Here is a 21,445-nt window from a genome sequence, read left to right as displayed (position 1 = left end):
GAAGTAATAGTTCAACTTTGCTCTGTGCCAGCCTCATCTAAACTACTGCACCCAATGTTGGGTACTTTAAGAAGGAGGTAGACAAATTGGAAATGGGTTCAGAGGATAGCAGCAAAGGTGATGAGGGGGTGGAAATCACATAGAAGGAGGCAAAGGGTTGTTCTCTGCTGCCCCAAAGGGCAAGACTAGGGTCACATCTGCACTATACATTTAAAGCAGCATCATACCACTTTAAAACAGTCAAGGCTTCTCCCAAAGAATCATGGGAACTGTGGCTTGTTAAGGGTGCTAGGAGACCCCTGTTCACCTCACAGGGCCTACAGATCCTCAGAGTTCCCTGGGAAGAACAATTGACTGTTAAACCACTCTGCAATCTAATAGGATTATGTTACAGGGGAGTAGATTCTGCTAATGGTCACAGCAGTCTGACAGTGGAACCAGCTCCAGGTTCGGTAGGTGGGCTCTCTCTTGTTGGAGATATTCCTGCAGAGGCAGGAGAGACACCTGTCAGGTAGTGAGAGGGGCTCTAGCTTTGAATTCAGTGTATTGGGCAGGGGCTTAAACTAGAAGTTTCTAAAATCAGTCTTTTTCAATTTTAAAGAAGAAAGGAACTTCCCAAAGCAGTTTACGCAAATGCACACAACTGAAGGGTCCGTTAGGGCCATCTCCTGCATCCTAAATAGTTTTTCCCCTAGAAAATCTGACTGTTGTGCGATCATAAGTATACACAGGCCACAGATTGCTAAAGCAGAGCAGTAGCATGTACTGGCATCACTGCTGAGCATTTTTACATTTGTGAGCATAACAATTATTTGGACTGGGCTGTTAATACACAGATGAAATGAACAGAGAAGACTTAGCAATATTTTAAGTCCACAATCCTATGAACCCTCAGGCCAACTCGGTGAGATTTACTTTTGAGTAGACATGTCTAGATGCGGACTGTATAAGATGCATGATACCAATTATGAGGGTTAATAGAACCGTGTGCCGTTGCCGTTTTAAAACATGACTTTCCCTGTGTAATCTTGGATGAGATGATATAGTGGTTTATGATCTGACTTCCTTGGGACGTTTTTCTTCCTTTTTTAAAATAGGGTGCTCCTGGACCACGTGGCAGAGATGGCGAACCTGGTACACCTGGCAACCCTGGGCCTCCTGGGCCTCCAGGCCCCCCTGGCCTTGGTGGAGTGAGTATCCTCTGCTTGATTCACCCCCCCCCCCCACAAACACACACACATTTCATGTGTGGTTACAGAATGAAAAGAGCTCTTTCACTGTGCTACCTACCAAGAATTCCTGGTGTTCTAACTCTGCAATAAGCCTTAATTCAGTTCAGCATGCATAATATGCTACCTAAAAAATGCCACATATTCAGAATACAACAGACTGCTGGGTTTTCAATGGCCTAGATTGCCTTCTTTTGCCATTAGAGTTGTGGTTTTCAAACCTTGTTCTGGGAGGGTCCTCTGGAAATACCCCCTTCCCCACAATAACATGCGTTTCTGCAACAAGTCAGAATCCCTTGAAACACTGTCCAACTCTTCACTGCCAAGCTTATTTTGCCAGAAGTCATCTGCAAGGGAGTGTTGGGTATTCTCTAGAGAAACTCCACCACTATCTCTGAGTGGTGTGAGATTCCAGGGGTTCCAGGCATTTACCCCGACATTTGTGTTTCCTTTCGAATGAGGTACAGTGGAGATTGTAGTGTCTTTATTTTATTTTTTATTTATACCCCACCCTTCCCGGTTCAAAAACCGGGCTCAGGGTGGCTAACAACAATTTTAAAACACTTAATTATAATAGCAGCATAAAATACAGTATCAAAACATGAATAACAATGAAATTCAAAAATCAGATAATCCCCAGGGCTAGCTGGCTGAATTGGTCCTACTTGGGCCAGCGAGGAGGCCAGGGGAGAATTAGCTGTGGGGTCTCAAAGCGGGTGATCTTCATAAAAGGGGGAGGGGCAAGGAAGAGAAAGGAAATAAAAAATCAGGCTGAATTCAAATTAAAGGCCAGGTGGAATTGCTCTGTCTTACAGGCCCGACGGAAGGAGGTTAAATCCTGAAGGGCCCTGGTCTCGTGGGACAGAGCATTCCAGCGGGTCGGAGCCATAACTGAAAAGGCCCTGGCCCTGGTGGAGGATAGTCTGACTTCCTTAGGGCCTGGGACCTCTAAACTATGGTCATTCATGGACCTTAAGGTCCTCTGCGGGGCATACCAGGAGAGGCGGTCCCATAGTTACAAGGGCCTTATGGCATATGCTTTATTTAAACATATGTACAACCTGAGCCTATGATGGAGGGGTTCACAGCATTGACACCCCAAGTGGGTCTTGCTTCTCCATAGCCACAGAAATCAGGCATCTCTTTCTTTCATAGGCTTCAGCCTGCTTCTTCCTCCAGGTTCTAGCTTACCCTTATACAACTCAACTCTGGCCTTTGTCTTTTCTAACAAATAGTGAGTTGAGGGAGGCCTCCCCCCCATTTGTCTGGCACAGAGCCACTTCCTTTGATACCTTAATGACCTATATTCATAGGGCCATTATATATATATATAAAAACACTTTTCTTGCTATTCCAGCAATTTGAATCCTTCCTTAGATTTTAACGCTGGATCTAGGAATTAGAAGGGTCTTGGCATACAGCCCACTCCCCCGGCCCCCCGACACATAGCAATACATTCTCAGTTCATGCAAGACGGACAGTGTTCTCAACAGGCTGGGCTATGGCTTTTTTTCTAACTGTGAGATGTCATAGAATACTTTTTAATGCACTGGTGGTCTGTGGCAGGGGCATAGATAATTTCATAGGAGATCATAGAATCATGGAATTGTAGAGTTGGAAGGGACCCCAAGGGTCATCTAGTCCAACCCCGTACAATGCAAGAATCAAATGCAGATCAGTTGATTTGGAAAAGGTTCTCTCAAGGTAGAAAACTACTGTGCTAGAGGAGGATCATCAGGGCTCACCACTGTCTATAGGACTGAGCAGGTTTTGATTTTGTGTGTGGCGCTGTGGGTTAAACCACAGAGCCTAGGACTTGCTGATCAGAAGGTCGCGGTTCAAATCCCCACGACGGGGTGAGCTCCCGTTGCTTGGTCCCTGCTCCTGCCAACCTAGCAGTTTGAAAGCACGTCAAAGTGCAAGTAGATAAATAGGTACTGCTCTGGCGGGAAGGTAAATGGCGTTTCTGTGCGCTGCTCTGGTTCGCCAGAAGCGGCTTAGTCATGCTGGCCACATGACCCAGAAGCTGTACGCCGGCTCCCTCGACCAATAAAGCAAGATGAGCGGCGTAACCCCAGAGTCGTCTGTGACTGGACCTAATGGTCAGGGGTCCCTTTACCTTTACCTTTATGAAACAATCAGGAGATTAGCAGGTCTGGACAAAGGCAGACATTCCATTAGTGCATTTCCTTAAGGTTGTATTTTAGAGTCGCTAAAGCTATAATCCTATACCTTCTTACCTGGGAAGAAGTCCCAGGGAACTTTGTAGAGCTAGACTACAACTCCCATCATCCCCAGCCAGCTTGGCTAGTAGTCAGAAATGATGGGATTTGCAGTCAAACATCTACAGGCCCATGTTTGAGGAACACTACACTGTAACGTAGTTTAATGACTATATTTTATTTTATTTTTTGAAACCCACACTTGATTGCTATTAGGGGCATGTAAACAATATCAAAGATTGGCATACTGGAGGATATTAATGTGTAGAATGTGTTCTTGTTCTTTGATTGAAGTAACCAACCCTGATTTTTAAATGTTACTCCACACATAGGACACACTCACCAAGTCATATTCATTTACTCCAGGTTCATATAGGGTAGCCAACGATCCACCTTCTTTACTGAGTCACTACTGGTAAACATTAGAGTTGCTACTCTGTATGGAAACACCCACCGAAAAGAGTGGAAAACGTCCATTCTTCCCATTCCCCTCAGTCTTTTGTGGACACGGAGGTAGAGTTAAAATGTTTTAAGGAGTAACTGATCTTGAGGTTGTCCCTTTGGACAGAGGCGTAGCGTGGGGGGGGGTGTCCATGGGGGTCCGTGGCTCTGTGTACAATTTCATGAGGGGGCAGCAGGCTCCTTCATCAGAGCCTGGCTCTGAGTGAGAAGGAGCTGAGTCTTGGCTGGGCACTTGTGCCTGGCTGCAGCTCAGCCCCAGGAGAGCAGGAGAATGGGCGCCAACACTGCCATCCACCCTCCTCAGCTGCTATGCACCTTGCACCCGGCTCCACCACTGGGTCAGACTGGTGGGCATACGCTCCACCACTGTCTTTGGACATGCATCCTTTTATAGAGGTGTATTCAGTGGTTTTATAATAGGATTAATAAATAAATCTGATGGGGTTGTTCTGCTCTCCTCAGAATGCATTGTTGTTGTTGTTTAGTTGTTTAGTCGTGTCCAACTCTTCATGACCCCATGGACCGCAGCACACCAGGCACTCCTGCCTTCCGCTGCCTCCCGCAGTTTGGTCAAACTCATGCTGGTAGCTTCAAGAACACTGTCCAGCCATCTCGCCCTCTGTCGTCCCCTTCTTGTGCCCTCCATCTTTCCCAACATCAGGGTCTTTTCCAGGGTCTTTTCTCACCTTCTTATGAGGTGGCCAAAGTATTGGAGCCTCAGCTTCCCGATCTGTCCTTCCAGTGAGCACTCAGGGCTGATTTCCTTCAGAATGAAGAGGTTTGATCTTCTTGCAGTCCATGGGACTCTCAAGAGTCTCCTCCAGCACTGTAATTCAAAAGCAGCGATCAGCTTTCTTTATGGTCCAGCTCTCACTTCCATACATCACTACTGGGAAAACCATAGCTTAAACTATACGGACCTTTGTTGGCAAGGTGATGTCTCTTCAGAATGCATAACAGTGCTTTTTTGGAGCTAAGTTTGACCTGTCGGTGTCCATTTTTAAGCCACACTTTCTAATTATTCCAAGTGCACTTGAATATTGTTTAGATTCAGTGATGTAGCTCTGTGTTCCAGACACCCGGTCTCTAGATATAATGAACAATGTTTTGTGTTTTCGATAACTTGTTGGAAAGTTTGTGTACCACAAAGTTGATTTCTACCCTTGCAGACTCCCCGCTCGTTTACTGTCGTGGAAAACACCAAAACAGTGACTTGATAACAGGGTGGGCAAAAAAATACAAGTTGCTACTTAGAAAGCCCCCTTCCTTTTCTCTCCAGATGAAATTCCGCCTAAAAATATCACCCTATGTCTGGAGGTATAGTCCCCAAGGAGCGTAAAAAAATGTAAAATGAGCTTGCCCTAATTTCTTCCTCTGTGATGTGGGCATGCTTGCCCATCAGATACTACGGGAAACTCTGGACTTTTCAAAAGACTTCTTGTATTCCTCATTGTGTGAATGTTCTCCGTCAGATCACATCACGTTCCACTGAAACTGACCACGTTCTCTCTGTGCTTTATCTTTGCAGAACTTTGGTGCTCAGATGGCTACAGGATTTGATGAGAAAGCAGGCGGCGCTCAGATGGGAGTGCTGCAAGGACCGATGGTAAGGACCAGGAGAGTCTCCCCAAGTCGTTTCAGCTCATGTCTGCGCAACAAATGTATATTGCAGGGGTGGGTATGCTGTGACTCTCCAGATATTGTGGGACTACAACCCAGCCGGCGCAGTCAACGATCAGCAACAAATGGAAGTTGTAATCTAGCAGGGGTTGCCCAACTTTTTAGACTAGCGGACACATTTTGAATTTCAGGAAGGTGCTGGGGGCGCTAGACACAAAATGGCTGCCATGGAGGGAGTGTGGCATAACATAAAATTCGCAAGCAGCCACTCCTGGCAATCTTATGCTTACTGTGGAAAGTCAGCTATGTCCTGCTCGCCCTGATTGTGGAGATCTCTCTCTCTTACACACACACACACACTGATGCTGTTGCTGTCTAATAACAACCAGAAGCATTCCTCGGTATCATGAAATATATACAAGGCAGTTACACCATTTTCATTGCACAGAAATTGCTTAGAAAGTACCTGCATATTTCACCTCATAACTTTCTTTCTCGAAGGGCTAGAGCTCTTTTAAAAATAAAGCTCAAAGTCTCGGGCACCTGCCCAGGGGTGCCACTGGAAGCCTTCTGGTTTGGCAATTTCTGACGTAGAGGTCCATTGGTTCCTCACCCCAGATGTATCTGGTGTACAGTGGTGCCCCGCAAGACGAACGCCTCGCAAGACGGAAAACCCGCTAGACGAAAGGGTTTTCCGTTTTGGAGGCGCTTCGCAAAACGAATTTCCCTATGGGCTTCCTTCGCAAGACGAAAGCCCATAGGGAAATCTCCGGGACAGCGGGGAAGCGCAGCGCGTCTTCCCCACTGTCCTCGGACCTCCTCCGAAGGCTGGCGGTGGGGCGGAGAGACCTCCTCCCGCCGCCAGGCTTCGGAAGGCTCCTCCGAAGGCTGGCGGTGGGGCAGAGAGACCTTCTCCCCGCGCCAGCCTTCGGATGGCTGTCTTGAAGACTTGCGGTGGGAGGAGGGTTTTCCTTCCCACCGCCAACATTCAGAATGCTGTTCTGAATGTTGGCGGTGGGGAGGAAAAACCCTCCTCCCACCGCAAGCCCCGGGAACAGAGGAGAAGCGCTGCGAGCCTTCCCCTCTGTTCCCGTACCTGTCCTGAAGGCTTGCGGTGGGGAGAAAAGCCCTTCTCCGCACCGCCAGCCTGGCAGGCGGTTTCCATAGGAACGCATTAATTGATTTTCAATGCATTCCTATGGGAAACCATGCTTCGCAAGACGAAAAACTCGCAAGAAGAAAAAACTTGCGGAACGAATTAATTTCGTCTTGCGAGGCACCACTGTATTGGTTTTATGGCAGCTGGCTGCCATGGGATAATGTTCCATGAAGAATCCTGGCAATTGTAGTCAGTGGCGTAACATGGGTTGCCAGTGCCCGGGGCCCATGCAGAGGAGGTGGATGGAAGGCAGGGAAATGGACGGAGTACTCATGTGCATACTAACAGCATCCACTGGCAACCCATGGAGATTACAGCCACGGAAGTAAGAAAAGAGCCTTTCTGTTGTCTAGAGAGGTCACTTCCTGGTTCGTATCAGCGGCAAAAGCATGAGGCAGCACCAGGTGCTGAAATTTTGCGCCCCTAACAAATTTGCACCTTGGACAACCACCCTGTGGCCCCTCACATACTATGTCACTGATTGTAGTTTAGTGATGGTGAGAACGGTCTGTTAAGAGACTTTTAGCTCCGCTCGCACAATGGTATTTTCCTAGGTTCTCTGCAGACAGTGCCGACCTTGCAGGGTTTTGAGGCTCTCAGGAAGACCCAGGGCTTCATTGGGCCTTAGCCTGAAAATGGTGGGTGCCTTGGGGCTTCTTGGGTGGCTGCCCCATACAAAATGGTGGCACTGTTGAGTAGCGCTGATGGTGGATCATCTATTGGTCCTGTGAACTTGGCAAATGCTACCCTCTGGAGCCAGTCTGTCCTGGGGAGCGGGAATTGTCACGTTCAGTTGATCAGAGATTGGTCTAGTAAACTGAGATAGGTATGAGCTTCAGGTACCTGCACACAGCTGTGTCACTCCTTCCTTCGTGTGAGTGATGAAACAAGAAGCTATAGATAACCATAGCTTCAGGTCATGTCCGAGCCAAGACTACAGTTAATGACTTCCAAGCTAGCCAGGCTTCAGAAACCATCTTCAAATGATGGCTTTACATTTTGGCTTGTGTGAAAGCTGTTAACCCCAGTTTCCTTGTTCAGATGTAATAGGAAGCTGTGGTTAACAGTAGCTTCCTGCCTTATGCCGGTGTCTGAGACTTGTTCATAATATTGGCTTTTTAAGACAACATTTGATTGTTGGAATGTGACCAACTACTAATGGATATTATATTTGTGTTACTACATTTATATCCCACTGTTCCTCTAAGGAGCTCAAGGTAGCATACATGCCTCTTCCTCTCCCCTCTATTTTAACCTCAGCCACAACCCTCAAGGTCACCAGTGATCTTTGTGGCCATGTGTGGATTTGAACCCGATCCTAGTCCACCACACTTAACCGCCACACCTGCTTTCTGTTAAACCTGTGAGGGATATGTGCTGTAGGCTAGGCCAAGAGCCTCATTTTACATTGGAAAATGCTTGAGAGAAATGCATTTTGCAGAACAAAATAGAGAAATTATGAAAGACATCAGTGAGACCAGTCAGAGTTCAGCCATCTTGAGATCTAGGTATGATGTACACCTGGGCCATAATCCTTAGCACATTTTGGGGCTGAGTTGCATTGAAAGTGGTGGGACTTCCAATGAGTAAATGTTACAGGAGCTCTTCCAAATGGCCCTAAATTTGTAGATCTGGTGTAGTTCTATATGTTCTTGATTCCTCACCTCTGCTCCAGACATGCAGAGTGTTTTATAGCCCATATTAGTTTCTCTGACTGAGAGCTACAGTAAAACAGACAAGCAGACACCCCATGTACCATTTAGGCTCTCCCAAGGTACAATTTGAAGCCACCTGAGGCCACCACCTAGGTTTGGTCATGCAAGCCCCATGTACAGTGCCTTGGGTTCTGTAAAGGAAGGAAAGTGGGGTATATAAATGTTAAGAAAAGGAAATAAAACGTTCCAAGGTAACTCTGACACCGTGTGTATAGATCTATCTATAGATAGCTAGATAACATTTTATTATTTTATTTTTTAAAATTTATTTTTAAAAAAATCTCTTCTGATATTTTCAGAAGGGTGCTCAAGATGGTTTGCACAAAATAATACACTACAATAGGGAAGGGGAAACTTGTGACCCTCTGGGTTGTTGTTGGACTCCCACAGCCATCAGCACCAAACAGCATGGTCAGGGATGATGGGAGTTGTAGTCCAGCAACATCTGCAGGGCCACTTGTTCCTGATCCCTGCACTGCAATAACACTGGGACTGTTTCTGTCCCCTTAAAATAGGGTAGCTGAGTCACCAGCATAGCTGCATTTGGCCCAAAGGAGCTACAGCTTTTGCTTGCAGCACCTCAACCAGCATAGTTTTATTGAAGCCCATAGAGTCCAATGCATTCCTGATGTTAAGCCAGAGTGATGCCGTCAAATCTCATCGCCACCACCTTCCTTTGTACCCAGAGTTCCAGAAAACCACGTTTCTTTTCATTATCAATTTTATTGCCTAACTTACTTTGTAAACGTTTGTTGACCTGCTATTCCGAGATTGTTCAAGCAAGCCGCTTTAATGGAAAGGCTGACTTCTAAAGAGAGAGCGAGAGAAAAGGTCTTTGGGCCTTTGCATTGCTTGCCAGAACTTCCCAAGCCATGTGCCAAAAGAGTTGAAACAGATGATTATGGACAGGGAAGTAATAGAGAGATTTGTTTTAAGGGGCCGGGTCACTGTTGCACTTGGACCGAGAGCTGAAGTATGCAAAGACAGACAGCAGCTACTGTTCTTCAAGATCCCACAAGACTTCCAGCAGGAAATTTCTACTCTCTAGCATTTCTTGGCAAGCAGTAAATGAAATTCGGGCTTAGTAAACATGGACAGTTTCCAAGGGAAAGCGAGTGTGTGTGTGTGTGTTTTCACCGCCGAATGACTTCTATAAATACAAATAGCCCTGGATGCTACAAAGAAAGAGAGGGAGAATTAAAGAAGCAGCAGCCATTGAAGAAGCCCTGCTCTGGTTCTTAATGCCTGTACAGCCAGGGCCTAGTGTATCTCTTGTGCTGGGATTGTATCTTCCTTTCTTTTTGGGAGGGTAACGATTGCTTAATTTAATTTTTTTTTCTATTATAGGGACCTATGGGACCACGAGGCCCTCCGGGACCTCCAGGATCTCCTGTAAGTATCAAAACCTTTCAACTCTTTTTTGGATGATCTCTCATGTTTGGAAGAAAAAAATGAGGTAGATGGAAGAATTTCCCAAGGGGACCACTATGCATCTGTGCTCTTCTTTTCAGGGCCCTCAAGGATTTCAAGGCAGCCCTGGTGAACCTGGTGAACCTGGTACTGGCGTGAGTATCTAGGAAGTGCGCATGTTTGTGGCACAATTCATGCGCTCGTGTTTTCCTCCTTTCCCTCTTGCCACGATGCACCTGCAAATGCCCTCTTTACTTCTGGGATCCTCAACGTCCTGAGAAAGCCTGTCTATATAGTATCAATCAAAAGCACTTAGCTTAGGGGTTCTCAAAAAGTAAGGGCACGAGCAAACTGAAAAGATTTATTGAGCTTTGCAGTTGAAGTCAGGTCTAACAGTTATCCATGGAGAGACTTTGCAGCTTTTCAGTTGTGGGAGAATGTCTAAGGGTGGACATGATGGGGTTTTAGTGGATTGGAGAGGAACATAAAAAAGATAAGAAGAGCCATGTTTGATCAGGTTTAAACCCCACCTAGTCCAGCATCCTATTCTCGCAGTGGACAACCAGATGCCTCTATAGCAGTTCTTCCCAACTTTGGGTGTCCAGCTGCTTTTGGACTACAGAACTGACCGAGCAGGGAGAAAAGGAACAAGTGCTTGGCCATGGGCAGTTTAAATAGCCCGTGCCACGCCCACGGACTGTCCGGATTGGATGGCCTAGGGGTGACGTGGCTGAGGACCAACCAATGGCGCAGGGGCTATCCCACCCCACGCGCGTGGGGAGGGCTTGCTCCCAGCCCGCAACGTCATCTCCCTGAGAACGGGAAATGGCTTTCCCATCATCCCTAGCTAGGGATGATGGGAGTCGTAGTCCAAAAACAGCTGGAGACCTAAGGTTGGGAAGCACGACACTCTTCCCCACTTGTGATTCATAGAAACTGGTATGGAGAGGAATATTGCCTCTGATATTGAAGGTACTGCCTCTCTCATCACAGTACATCATACCCACAGTGCCTCACTCTGAGGACAGACCAGGACAGATGTTCTGGAGAGCCGCACAGGGTTCCCACCAGCTGTGGGTGGGCAATAGGGAGATATCTGGTTTTCAACATCATGATATATCATCAGCTAAACATCCCAATACACTGATATATCATAATGTCTGAAATAAGGATGGAGCTATGTAGAGGCAGTGGCTGGCTTCACAGTTTTCCCCACGTGATTTTTGCATAGCACACACACATCGTGATTCATGTTATATTGCTAGGTCAAAAGTTATAAAACCAATATCGCGATATGGACTTCGAACCAGTTTTGGACGATATATCGCCCAGCCCTACTGGAAAGCTAGCCAGGCAGACATATGATGGCTGATCTGTGCATGATCTGGTTCCCTTCTGATCTGCCACCTAAGGCATGTGGCTCAGCATGGCTCATGACCCTGGTGCCAGCCTTTTGCTGTTTTTTAATCAATGTTCTCATTGGAAATGTATTCTAATTTAAAGACTATTATTGTTATCATCATCACTTGCTAAATTTTTATACCGCCCTTCATCCGAGGGTCACAGGGCAGTTTGCAATGTAAAAACACAAAAATGCATACCATAGTAACAAACAAAGACAATAGCTCCTACCTGAATATATCCACCAGGTGAGAGGCCTTGATTGGCTGCAGCAAATGTGCTTGAACCTTACAACTTGGCCCACCACTGTCAACCATATGATGTGCTCAGGGTAGTAGCTGGCCACTTTTGTGCAGCGACCATTGGACTTAGGTGTCCAGTACACAGTTGTATTGTGATGACTGCAGAGTGGATTTCCTGCTTTAGTTGTTTCCAGGCTCAGGTGTAGGAAGGGGTGGAAATTGTTCATGAGCATTCTTCCCATGGATCCAGCAGATAAAAATGTCACTGATGTAGTTTAGGCAGCAAAGAGCAGCTTAAAAGGTTCCAAGTTGGCCTACGAACTTGTTGGCATAAGGGAATAGACATAGCAGTTATTCTGTATCATTGTGGGTTGTGACCCTTCGTCTATCTCTGAGTGGGATGTTGGTCCACAGGGCTAGTACATCTATAGTTGCTAGGAGATTGTTTTCTGGGAGACCATCAATAGATAGTGGTTTCTGTAGGAAGTCTGTGGTGTCCTACAATTAACCCAGGGTTCTAATGTATTTCTACATTGCATATGAGAACAATGTTGTGGTGGGAGACAGCCTGATGTGCAGGAACAAGAAGTGATCCTTGACATGTGTCTGCTACTATGTCAGCTTTGTATAAGGATGGGGAAGAAGTTCACCTCCATTTGCATTTAAAAGCAAATCTGTATTGTGCTATCTCCCTGTTAAGGGATGCAGGTGGCGCTGTGGTCTAAACCACAGAGCCTAGGGCTTGCTGATCAGAAGGTTGGCGGTTCGAGTCCCCGCGAGGTGAGATGCCCATTGTTCATTGGTGAGCTCCCGTTGCTCGGTCCCTGCTCCTGCCAACCTAGCAGTTTGAAAGCACGTCAAGTGCAAGTAGATAAATAGGTACCGCTCCGGCGGGAAGGTAAATGGCGTTTCCGTGCGCTGCTCTGGTTTGCCAGAAGCGGCTTTGTCATGCTGGCCACATGACCCGGAAGCTGTACGACGGCTCCCTTGGCCAATAAAGTGAGATGAGCGCTGCAACCCCAGAGTCGGCCATGACTGTACCTAATGGTCAGGGGTCCCTTTACCTTTATATTTCATATCAGTGCTGCTCAGGAATATTATCTGCACATCCTGCATTAGTATAGCACAATGCCAGGGTCCTTGTTGCATGTTCTGTTAAATCACTGTTTAGTGATTTATGCATAAGTTGTAAGGAGTTGCCGTGAGCCTTAATCTCACACACTCCACCTTTTTACAGGGCAGCCACCAATTTCAAGCTCCCCTGCTACCCTAGAATCACATAACCTGATGCACAGCAGCCATCGTGCTGCAGTACAGATTCCTGTGCCACCCTAAGGATCTCCGTAGTTCCCTATGACAGCCCTCTCCACCCCCGGCCCAGCCTGGCCCTGTACAGACTGCTCTCCCCCCCCCCCCCGCGCGCTGGCCCTGACTACCTACACTACTGCAGCCTTCCCTCTGGTCCTCCCATGTTGCTGGGAAGAGGAGTCTGGTACGGTTTAGTTTTCTGATTCCTACAAAGCCTGGGTTGTCTTGAAACTTACCAGGTTTGTTTTCAGCCGCAGTCCCTGACTTGTATGCAACAATTCAGGTCTTGTGGGAACTGAAATGAGCTGTATGGGAGGAGGAGAAGGAGCAGTCGTGAGCCCAAGGCTCACAGCACATCCGTCTTGCCTTGTGCAAATAACACTAAACCATGGTTTAGTGTTTTGCACAAGAACTGCCTTTTGCCAGTCATGAAATTGAGATTAGTTCCCTAACAGGTATGCACTGCATGTGTGCGAAGGGGAAAACCCCCTACGCTTTTGTCATTCTAATTGTGAATGCAATATGATAACTAGAAAGCCTAGTTAAGAGTGGGGGTGAAGCAAAAGGCATATGGTGCCTTCTTTTAGAAGCTTCTTCTAGTTTCTGTCCTGTGCTGCTAGCCACTGGAACTGACCATCAGCTATGCCATGGGTTGGCAAATGACACACTTTGGATCCTTTGCCCGCTGAGGGATATAATGAATGGAAGAGAATGAATATATGAATGAAAAGTGAGGGAGATGAATTAAGTGTTCTGCCTGCCTCCTGAACTCTTTCCCCAAGGGAATGTGGCCCTTGAACCCCCCAAAAGATGTCCCATTCCTGAGCTTTGCAGTGGTGTATTGGCAGCTACATGTCATGGAAATCTCTTTTTTTAAAAATACATTTTTATTAGTTTTTAACATATTAATTATCATTCATACAACAAAACTTCTCATCTTATACAATGATTTTTGGACTTCTGTCAACACCTCTGATGATTTTCCGTTCTTATCACTTATTATGCATTTCTTAATTTCATATTACCTTTAATTATCTCTAACTAACAACTCTCCTCATTGGTTATTTCAAATAATTCACCTTACAAAACTTCTTGCAAACCTACTAGCGTAATCTGTTCATCACAATTACTTTTCAAATAATCCGTAAATTTACTCCCATCTTCTGAGAATCTCTGGTCCTGCTGGTTTCGAATTCTTCCTGTTAGTTTATCTAATTCTGCATAGTCCATCATTTTCATCCTCCATTCTTCTTTCGTCGGTAATTGCCATGGAAATCTCTTAGCCAAAGCCTACTCTAGAATCGTTTTCTCCTGATATGGAAGGACAGATTTCAAGAAGCTACATAAAACTGCAGATGGGGATACCAGAAGCACCAGCATGACCAGTGAATTGGGGAGTCCACAGTTACAGAAAGGATGGATCCCTGTGTATACTGTCAACATATTCACCTTGTTAAGACCCCCTAGCCACTAACAGGTGTCAGCAGGTGGTGTAGAATATACAAGAGGCTGTATCTCAGACTTCTAATATATTTTGTTTTCCCTCCCCCTCTCTCCAGGGTCCAATGGGTCCCCGTGGGCCACCTGGGCCACCCGGAAAACCTGGCGATGATGTGAGTATCCTGTCTCTTGACATCTGCCCATCATATGATGGTAGACTTGAGCAGCTTAGCACATACATAGCAGAATGAGGAGTTTGTTGCAAAAGTTAATGCTAAAGTGAAATGCAAAACAGTTGACGTTTTAAGGCACAGAGTGTTTATGTCTCATCCTATCACACACACACACACACACACACACACACACACACACACACACACAGTATCACTCAGGCTAATCTCGAAGTCATTCTCAGAATGTGGGTCCTAATATACAGCCAAAATAGCACATTCTGCACACAAGAGGAAAGGTATCAAGTCGGAAAACTCAAGGTTTGCAAAAAAACTTGAGGAAAAGAAACACTACAGATTTAAAATGGTTTAACAGTCATTGCTTCACAGTTGGGAATTCTGGGAGCTGTAGTTCTGTGATACAGGGCTTGTAATTTCTTACAGACATCTCAGCATTCTTATCAGACTACAATTCCAAGGATTCTTCGAAGGGCTTGTTAAACTGGTATAAAATTGACAAGCCCTTTGTAACAGACCTGGAAGGATTGGGGGCTTTTTACCTTAATGAGAAGGTTTTGGGGGGGGGTATATGTCAAGAGAGATATAAAACAAAAGAACTGAAACTACTTGTGCTGTTTTCTTGTGGGTTTTGTTGGGTAGCTGCTGTTAAGTAGGGAGTTTTTTACTTACATCGTTTATTTGAACCAACTATTTTTAATGGACGCGGGTGGCGCTGTGGGTTAAATCACAGAGCCTAGGACTTGCCGATCAGAAGGTCGGCGGTTCGAATCCCTGCGACAGGGTGAGCTCCCATTGCTCGGTCCCTGCTCCTGCCAACCTAGCAGTTTGAAAGCACGTCAAAGTGCAAGTAGATAAATAGGTACCGCTCCGGTGGGAAGGTAAACGGCATTTCCGTGCGCTGCTCTGGTTTGCCAGAAGTGGCTTAGTCAAGCTGACCACATGACCTGGAAGCTGTACGCTGGCTCCCTCGGTCAATAAAGCAAGATGAGCGCCGCAACCCCAGAGTCGTCCGCAACTGGACCTAATGGTCAGGGTTCCCTTTACCTTTACCTATTTTTAATGCAGATTTCTAATCTGCTATTATGTCAGGGGCGGAGAACCTTTTTTGCCCTCCAGCGGCTGCTGAACTACATCTCCCATCAGCCCCAGCAAGCATGGCCAATAGTCATGATGGAAGCTGAAGGGCCAAAAGTTCCCTGCTCAACCTGGTGTCCCAAAGATGTTATTGGACTGCATCTCTCATCATAACAACCATTCCGTTCCGGAAGTCTGTTTGACTTGCAAAATGTTCGAAAAGCAAGGCATTGCTTCCGATTGGCTGCAGGAGGTTCCTCCAGCCAATCGGAAGCCGCATCGGACGGTTGGGTTCCAAAGAACGTTTGCAAACCGGAACACTCACTTCTGGGTTTGCGGCGTTTGGGAGCCAAAACGTTCAAGTCGTAAGGCATTTGGGATCCAAGATACGACTGTAGTTTTTGTTGGAGACAGAACAGCAAACTAGGAAAGACCATGGAGTTAACTCAGCAGCTTTAAGTTATTCAATTCTGATGTCTTCTTCTGACCTTGACTTTTGTATAAATGTCATCCTTTTCTTAAAGAGTATGTTTTAGCCACTTAATCACTTTTGTCTCTTTCAGGGTGAATCTGGCAAACCTGGCAAATCGGGAGAGCGTGGGCCACCTGGGCCTCAGGTATGGCTTTGTCCAGCATATCTCAGATATCTGTGCGAATACAACCAGATAAAGAAATGCAGCAGAATGCACTTTTATTCTGAGAGTACATTTAGTTGACATAAACACGCACAGTTTTGGAGGAAATATTCTGTGGTTTTGGATGAAGGGATCTCCTTACGCTTCTTGAAGATGAGCTTAGAATTTCAGGATTCTCCACCAGATCAAAGCCTTGATTAAAAATAAAAGTAGTATGTTGGATTTCTGGCTTAGGCTACTGGATAAATGTGGGAGTCTCTGCTGAATTTGACTTTGAAACCACCCTGGCTCTCAGGTTGTTTAGAGAGCCAGAGAAAAACTAACTCCTGTATCTCATTGCCACGTGCTGGCGACCAAGACTTTTATTGCATTTAGAAACGGATTGCAAACAAAATTATCAGTGTTGAGCAACATTAAGACCCACAAGACCAAATTCTGTATCTCATTAAAAACTAAATTCTCCAATCTGTCTACGTTATTCAAATTAAATAAATCAACGTTTCTTTTACATTTTTATGAATTTTATTCTGCTTCTGCTAGCCATTGAAACTCTGCTCCCTGATCCATAGAAAATTCTCCCCTGCCATCATTGCCTGAGCACTTTGAAGCCCAACTCTGAAGCCATAAGAAACATGTTTTAAAAGAAACATTGGTCTGCATACGGTTATTTTGCTCTGCATACAGAGACTTGCGTAAAGGGTTAATCACCCCACTGTTATTATCTCACCTGGGGTATTAAGTACCATATTTTTCGCTCTATAAGACACACCAGACCACAAGACGCACCTAGTTTTGGGAGGAGGAAAATAAGAAAAAAATATTCTGAATCTCAGAAGCCAGAACAGCAAGAGGGATTGCTGCGCAGTGAAAGCAGCAATCCCTCTTGCTGTTCTGGCTTCTGTGATAGCTGCGCAGCCTGCATTCGCTCCATAAGACGCACACACATTTCCCCTTACTTTTTAGAAGGGAAAAATGAGTCTTATAGAGCAAAAAATACGGTAACTTTTCTCCTGGAGGAACAAGATAAGCTGGTGACAGCAAAGGCTGCAATTTTTTTTAGCTATTACCATTAAAATAAGGCCCACAGTTTTGTTCTCTGAGGTTTAAATTGTATACTTTTTAACATTTTTGTTTTGTTTGGCAATTTTATCTGATCTGTTCTACACCATCTATATTTGGACTCTTGTATACAAATTGCAACAGCAAATATTTCCTGCTTGGCAGGGGGTTGGACTCGATGGCCCTTGTGGTCTCTTCCAACTCTATGATTCTATGATTCTATGATTCTATGATTCTAATATCTGTATATCTTCGAAGCCTATGTTTGCAGCCGAAGGAAGCTTGGTTTAAAACAAAATTCTAAATTCTGCGACTAGTGTGGAATTGCACAAACCTATCTGCAGATGGTATTAATTTGAGACTGGGCTGTGTGTAGAGAAAAGGTTAGGGCATGCTTGAAACTTGGCAGTCAGTACAGGTGTCATGAATTGGCATTACGATGTCAGCAATTTTGCTTGCCTTCCCATTTAAGAGGGTCACTGAATCAAAGCCTGCTGAAAAGGGGGAGTGACTGATGGGGAACAGAGAGCTTTACATTCTGAGTATAGATAGAGATGGAATAAAGGGCTAAAGAGGCCACAGCTTAACATGAGCAAGTTGGTTTTGCTTCCTGTTTCCATACTCTAGTGCAGATAGATAGGTCTTCCTTCAATGTAAATGGCTGATAGGCCAGAAACTTGGCCCTTTAGCTTCTGCAGTGAGCTGTTCAGTATTCCAGCTTTTGTCCAGTTATCAGCATCTGTTTGAGAAACTTTATTTATTTACCTGAACTGATCTCTCGTTGACTCTTAGGGTGCCCGAGGTTTCCCTGGGACCCCAGGTCTTCCCGGCGTAAAAGGTCACAGAGTAAGTATGCAAGCATTAAATAGGCTGGATTTTTAGTAAAAGTCTCTGCCAAGGATATGCAGTGAAACCTCTTCATGATTTCCTCTCTCTTTCTAGGGTTATCCTGGATTAGATGGTTCCAAGGGAGAAGTTGGCGCTGCAGGTGCTAAGGTAAGGGGCATTAGATTTTAGGAGCCATGGGCACCTATGGCTTTCCCATGCCTTCCACCCCAACCAATGAATACCGTTTTAGTTCTTCTAAATATTGTCAAGATCCCTTTGCAACCTCAAGTAACTTCCAGTCAATGCCCCCTTACCAAGTTTCAGACTGTAGGCGCTTCCAGGCTATCACTATTTTCAGGTGGGATTCAATCACATCTTTGCAAATTCAAGGCGTGCAGTTTAAGCTGACTGAGAGCTTATATTCCTTTAAAACAGAAGTCCTGCACATCAAAACCAATGTAAATTTGCTTGCCAGGGTGAAATGAACAGTTCTTAAGTGAATTTACAGTGTACAGTTTTAAAATTTCCCTGTAGACTTTTCAAAGTAAATTACACTGTATTCCCCCCCCCCCCAAAGAAATCATGACAGGTAGACCAATTGATCTAGATGTGTCAGGAAAAGAAAACGCTTTGTGTTAAAAATCCGTTCTCCAGGGATAAAACGGTGCAATCCAAAGAGAGCAGGATTTTCAAAGCAGGGAGCTGTTTTGGTTTTCAGCAGCACCCAAGAAAGCAGATGCTGAAAATGACCATGTTCTCTTAGCACCCAAGTGCATAATTAGCAGATTGCTGTTTTCCTGTAGTAATTAAGCACACAGTATTTAAGAGCAATGAACAGCCGTAGTCTATCACTACCCTTGTCTCCGCCAACTGGTATCTCTTTTGCTAACTGCTGTTGTGGCATCATGGATGCCCACTGCACATGATATCTCTAAGCTTCCTAGTCTATCTGGAAGCCCCCTGCCCCCCCCCCATGTCTAGGAGCCTAAGACAAGAAGGAGTGGGAGAAGCTGTATGAGGATTCCTAACAGTAACTTAGGACCTTTCCCACTTTTTATAGTATATGCTCATTTCATCGCATGGCATCTAGAGGTCTTCCCTTTCTGCAGCCAGCAAGTATCTCAAGAACTTGGAGGACTTTGCACTCGGCTTTGTATGGGTGCTAAAACGGAGTAGGCTTCTTACATCTGTGCAGCCTCCTCTTTGGCAGCAATAGTCCATTCCACTCTATTCCACCTCTGCCTTTCTGCCAGAAATGGGGTTGCCAGTTGAGATGCATCTGCAGGCAACTGTTTGCCATTGATACAGTTGTACAGTGGTACCTTGGTTCTCAAACGGCTTAGTTGCTGAACAAATCGGCTCCCGAACGCCGCAAACCCGGAAGTGAGTGTTCCAGTTTGTGAACGTTTTTCGGAAGCCGAACATCCATTGCGGCTCTTGCGGCTTCCACTTGAGGGCAGGAAGCTCCTACGGCCAATCGGAGGTTGCACCTTGGTTTTCGAACAGTTTTGGGGCTCCCGGAACCGATTAAGTCTGAGAACCAAGGTACCACTGTATGTGCTAGTGGAGTGCCCTCTAGTGTTCAACTAAATGGAATGGCAACAAGAATAGGTCCCACAGCATCCGGGGTGCTTCCAGACCATCACTGTTTCCAAACACAGACCAGCAAATTCAGGTTGCCAACAAACCAGGACGAATGCTCATTAAATAACCTGTGTTGTCCTCACAAACAAATCAGAATAAAGAGGTCATTTGGAAGCACCGTCAGAGTCTCATCTCCCACCCCTGATCCACACAGATGTGGGGTTTGGTAGCAAAGACATGTTTTGCTTCCATAATTACCATGGTCTCTCTTACTCTAGGGTGAAGCTGGCGCTGCTGGAGAAGCTGGATCACCAGGTCCAATGGTGAGTATCCGCTGTTCAACTTATTTTTAATCAGTAATAACAGCACTCTTAGCCCTGCAGGGTGGGCATTACCCATCTGTATTTGACTAATAATAATAATAATAATAATAAAATAATTTATACCCCACCTACCTGGCTGGGTTTTCCCAGCCACTCTAGGCGGCTCCCAACAGAATATTAATAATAAAAAGCAACAACATCAAACATTAAAAACTTCCCTAAACAGGGCTGCCTTCAGATGTCTTCTAAAAGTCAGGTAGTTGTTTATTTCCTTGACATCTGATGGGAGGGCGCCACCACTGAGAAGGCCCTCTGTCTGGTTCCCTGTAACCTCACTTCTCACAGTGAGGGAACCGCCAGACGGCCATTGGAGTTGGACCTCAGTGTCTGGGCAGAACGATAGGGGTGGAGATGCTCCTTCAGGTATACTGGACCGAGGCCATTTAAGGCTTTCAAGGTCAGCACCAACACTTTGAATTGTGCTCGGAAATAGTCCTGAGAGTTTGTGCAACTTAAATGTACATATTCAGGACCTCCCTGGAATTCGCGGTGAATTGTGCCAGGTTCACATGTGACTCCACACTCATTCGGTGGGAAGGTAAATGGCGTTTCCTTGCGCTGCTCTGGTTTCGCCAGAAGCGGCTTAGTCATGCTGGCCACATGACCTGGAAAAACTGTCCGTGAACAAACGCCGGCTCCCTCGGCCTATAGAGCGAGATGAGCGCGCAACCCCAGAGTCATTCGCGACTGGACTTAACTGTCAGGGCTCCTTTACCTTTTACCACTAGACCCTACTGCAACACTTTTAACTGTTACACCACACTGTTGTGCTGATGAGCATTTCACTAGCCATAATGTTGAAAAGTAGGTTCCTTCGCACTCTGAAATCTGCACTCTGGGAGATTAGGCTGTGATGCCCTTTTCACGTTTGTTATTGTTATTTCCCAGGGTCCCCGTGGTCTTCCAGGTGAGAGAGGACGTCCTGGCCCATCTGGTGCTGCGGTAAGTATCAGCATTAACTTGAACGCTGCAAGTCCTGTATCTGGGAAATGTTGTGCAGAAAAAATGTACACACCCGTGACTTTAGTGGAAAACCTCCTGCCCCTTGTGATCCCCCTACCCCATTTGTCATGGCCTACCACGTTTCCATAAAAGTAATGATGGCATGAGATTTCTTTGCCCTTTTCAGTATACTTGCTGTGGCTTTTGGTTTTTGAACATCTGGAGGCAGAGGTGGCTGGTGCCTATTTGGGCCTGGTAGGGCAGAAGGCAAGGAGGCCAACAGTAGGAGGCGCTATAGCCAGCGGCAGGCAGAGTCAGTTAGCTATAGTTTCCTCCCCATCCACCCCCCTGCTGAGTTTGGCGACAGCAACTCTGACGACTAAGGAGGAGGAAACAGAAAGCAAGGGCCCACGCCCTGGACTGGTTCTAAGTAAGAAGGTAGGTGGGCTTGGTGGAACCAAGGTTGGTGGGGCAGTGCCCCATTTGCCCAATGGACTAGTCTCCAATGCCTGGAGGGCATGAGTTGGCATGAGTTGTTTAA

General features: G+C 45.9%; 1 protein-coding gene across 3 annotated transcripts in view; it reads left to right on the top strand.

The window, feature by feature from the left end:
* COL2A1 (collagen type II alpha 1 chain) overlaps nt 1–21,445 on the top strand; it is a 96,160-nt gene that overhangs the window by 9,579 nt on the left and 65,136 nt on the right. For all 3 annotated transcript variants that reach the window (XM_053373002.1, XM_053372994.1, XM_053372987.1), the window contains 10 exons: nt 1,098–1,190; nt 5,442–5,519; nt 9,755–9,799; nt 9,919–9,972; nt 14,328–14,381; nt 16,037–16,090; nt 17,960–18,013; nt 18,110–18,163; nt 19,858–19,902; nt 20,851–20,904. In XM_053373002.1, coding sequence (XP_053228977.1) covers nt 1,098–1,190; nt 5,442–5,519; nt 9,755–9,799; nt 9,919–9,972; nt 14,328–14,381; nt 16,037–16,090; nt 17,960–18,013; nt 18,110–18,163; nt 19,858–19,902; nt 20,851–20,904 — 585 coding nt within the window. The remainder of the gene's footprint in view (nt 1–1,097; nt 1,191–5,441; nt 5,520–9,754; nt 9,800–9,918; nt 9,973–14,327; nt 14,382–16,036; nt 16,091–17,959; nt 18,014–18,109; nt 18,164–19,857; nt 19,903–20,850; nt 20,905–21,445) is intronic.

Source organism: Podarcis raffonei, chromosome 2 (genome assembly GCF_027172205.1).
Source record: "Podarcis raffonei isolate rPodRaf1 chromosome 2, rPodRaf1.pri, whole genome shotgun sequence".
NCBI classification, from domain to species: Eukaryota; Metazoa; Chordata; class Lepidosauria; order Squamata; family Lacertidae; genus Podarcis; species Podarcis raffonei.
The sequence above is the reverse complement of the archived record's forward strand: the minus strand, read 5'-3'. Positions and strand labels throughout refer to the sequence as shown.